Source organism: Echinops telfairi, unplaced genomic scaffold (assembly GCF_000313985.2).
Source record: "Echinops telfairi isolate 266 unplaced genomic scaffold, ASM31398v2 ScPeMD7_22;HRSCAF=79, whole genome shotgun sequence".
Taxonomy (NCBI): domain Eukaryota; kingdom Metazoa; phylum Chordata; class Mammalia; order Afrosoricida; family Tenrecidae; genus Echinops; species Echinops telfairi.
In genome coordinates, this window is record NW_022103919.1 from 4,736,883 (window position 1) to 4,739,418 (window position 2,536).

A 2,536-nucleotide genomic window follows, 5' to 3' on the forward strand; every position below is an offset into this window, starting at 1 on the left:
ACAGGGTGGAACCGGCCCTGTGGGTTTCTAAGACGGCAACTCTTTATGGGAGTAGAAAGCCTCCTGTTTCTTCTGAGGAGCGACTGGTGGTCTTGAACTGCTGGCCCTGAGGTTAGCAGCCCAACGTGCAACCACTGCACCATCAGGGCTGCTTAGTCTGAGCCCTAGGTGAGGCCCTCATTAGCCTGCAGTTCTCCCAATGTCCTTCCCTGCCCTGTCCTTACCTTATCTCAGTGCAGGGGAACAACCACAAGCTATCCTGTAAGCAGGCATGTGCTAAGGCCACACCCATTCCCCCCGCCCCCCTGCCCAGGGGTGGCCCAGGCCCAGGCCAGGTGCAGAGTAACTCATGGTCCAGAGAGGGAAGGCACCAGTGTCCAGAGACCGTGTTGTCCCAGCGCCGGCCCTGGTGCCTCTGATTCCTGCCCAAACCCCATGCCCTCCCCTGCCCCCCCCCCAAGGAAAGGTTTCCCAGGAGAGCCAGCTGAGGCGGTGGGGGTGGGGGGTGGGGCAGCTCTGGTCAGCAGCTGTCTCACCAATGTGTCCTGGTGCCCCTGTCATCTCTAGCACAATGCCGCCCTACAGCCCTGGAGGCTCAGGCCCTGCAGCCCCGGGGGTCAACATGGCCAACAGCATCGCCAGCCTCCGCCTCAAGGCCAAGGAGTTCAGCCTGCACCACAGCCAGGTGCCCACCGCGTGAACTGATGGTGGCCCGCCAGGACCCCGGCGCCTCTTTTGTCCAACCACAGAGGAGAGAGCACACACACACACACACAGGAGTGACACCTTCTCCTGTCCTCTGTCCGGGGTACGAGCTGGTTGGGCTATCCTGGACCCTCTCTCCAGCCTGGACTTCTGACTCAGAGGCTGGTGAGATCCAGCTGAGCACCCACCCACGGCCACCTGCAACTTCAGACCATGACTGTTGGACGGGCTGGGTCAGAGGTGGACCAGGAGCTTGCCAAGGACCTCACTTACTTTGTGTATGAAAACCAAAAGGCCTTTTTGTCTTTGAGAAATAAAACGACTTTTTTAATCCTGAAAACTTGTGGGAGGGCAAGGCCTTGAGGGGCTGGGGCAGGTTTGCAAATCCATTCTGGCTGCTTGGGACGGAGCCCAGAGCTTCCAGGAGCGCCTCTCTGGCCTCATGGGCCTGACTCCATTGGTTTCCACTCTGAAGAACCCCAGGGGGTGGGGAGTGAGTCACCTGGAGGAGGGCCCCCTGCCCTGGTCCCAAGAGGAGGATTCCGCCCCAAACCTGCTTCTGCCTTGCCAGGTGACGTGGGGAAGGACCCCTTTCCTCACCAGGCAGGGGGCATCTTCTCTACCCCACGAGGAGCAGCGTAGGTAGCCGAAGATCCAACACCATGTGGGGTGCAGATGCTGCAAGGACACCCCTTGCTCTGGCTCACAGAAGGCATGGGACCCCACTAGGCATTCCACCATGGAGGGGCCTGAGCCAAAGGCCCAGAAAATGGGGCTTCAGAGTGGAGGGCCCAGCTGGGCTCACAGGCAAGAGGAGTGCTCCCTGACAGTGGAGGCCACCAGAATGTCTTGTCCCAAGGCCCCCCATGCACCCCGTCACTGGGAATGACGGAGGACACTTGAACTGCAAGAGGGTATTGCCACCACCCATGGACACCAAGGACCAAGAAAGCTGAAGGGAGAGAAGGGAGAAGCCAGCCCTCTCCACCTGGGCCCCAGGCTACCCATTCTGACAGGCACACCCACCAGGCAAGTTAGCTGCAGAATAGGGTGAGGGGACGTGGAGCAGTTAGCATGACAGTCATGTTTTGATGGGATCAAGGGCTGAGCCTATTCCCCTATAGCCTGACCTGCCCATGGTGCATCAAATACCTGAGAAATGCTGGCACTTCCGTCCACAAGCTGCCGGTGGCCGCAAACAGATCGGAGCCACGTGAAAAATCTTACACTCCAGAGGGGTCACCTCTGTGCTTCTGAAAGTGTATACGTTTTCTGTGTCTGCTACAGCACACACACACACACACACACACACACCACGAGAAGAGTCTTTCCTAGTTTCTGGCAGCCCCTAGTTTCTGGCATCCCTTGGCTTGTGACTGCGTGCCTCCTCCGAGTTCAGCCTCTGTCCTCCCTGTGTGTTGCCGCGTCTCCTTCCCACACTGGACTCCAGGGTGACCAGGTTAACGGAAAAGATCTTCGAGGGCCCTGCTTCCCAGCAAAGTCACATTCACAAGTACCACGGGTCAGGACGTCAGTATGCCTTTTGGAGACACAGTCGAACCCACAGCGGAAGGTTCTGTAATGATGCCCCCTGAGGGGCAAGAGCACCTCCCCCAGCTGCCCCAGTAGACCCCTAAAGAGTCTTACTGAGCACTCCTGGATTTGACCATGGAAGCAACTCTTCTGTGGGCTCGCCATTAGCCTCATCAGAAGTGTACAGGGGTCCTGAGTTGCGTGTGATCTCTGGAGCTCCCTGGAAGCTCGGGTTTCCTCTTGACTCTGCCAGCAGTGGGCAGGGCATTCTGCTGAACGTCCTGAGCTCCCTCAGGCC

At 58.6% G+C, this 2,536-nt stretch overlaps 1 protein-coding gene across 1 annotated transcript in view; it reads left to right on the plus strand.

Annotated features, from left to right (window-relative positions):
- The window catches only part of PRRX2 (paired related homeobox 2), a 2,631-nt gene extending 1,931 nt beyond the window's left edge, over positions 1 to 700 (plus strand). Inside the window, exon 4 of the mRNA XM_013007379.1 lies at positions 568 to 700. Within this exon, the coding sequence (XP_012862833.1) occupies positions 568 to 700 (133 nt within the window). The remainder of the gene's footprint in view (positions 1 to 567) is intronic.
- The last annotated feature ends 1,836 nt before the right edge of the window (positions 701 to 2,536 follow it).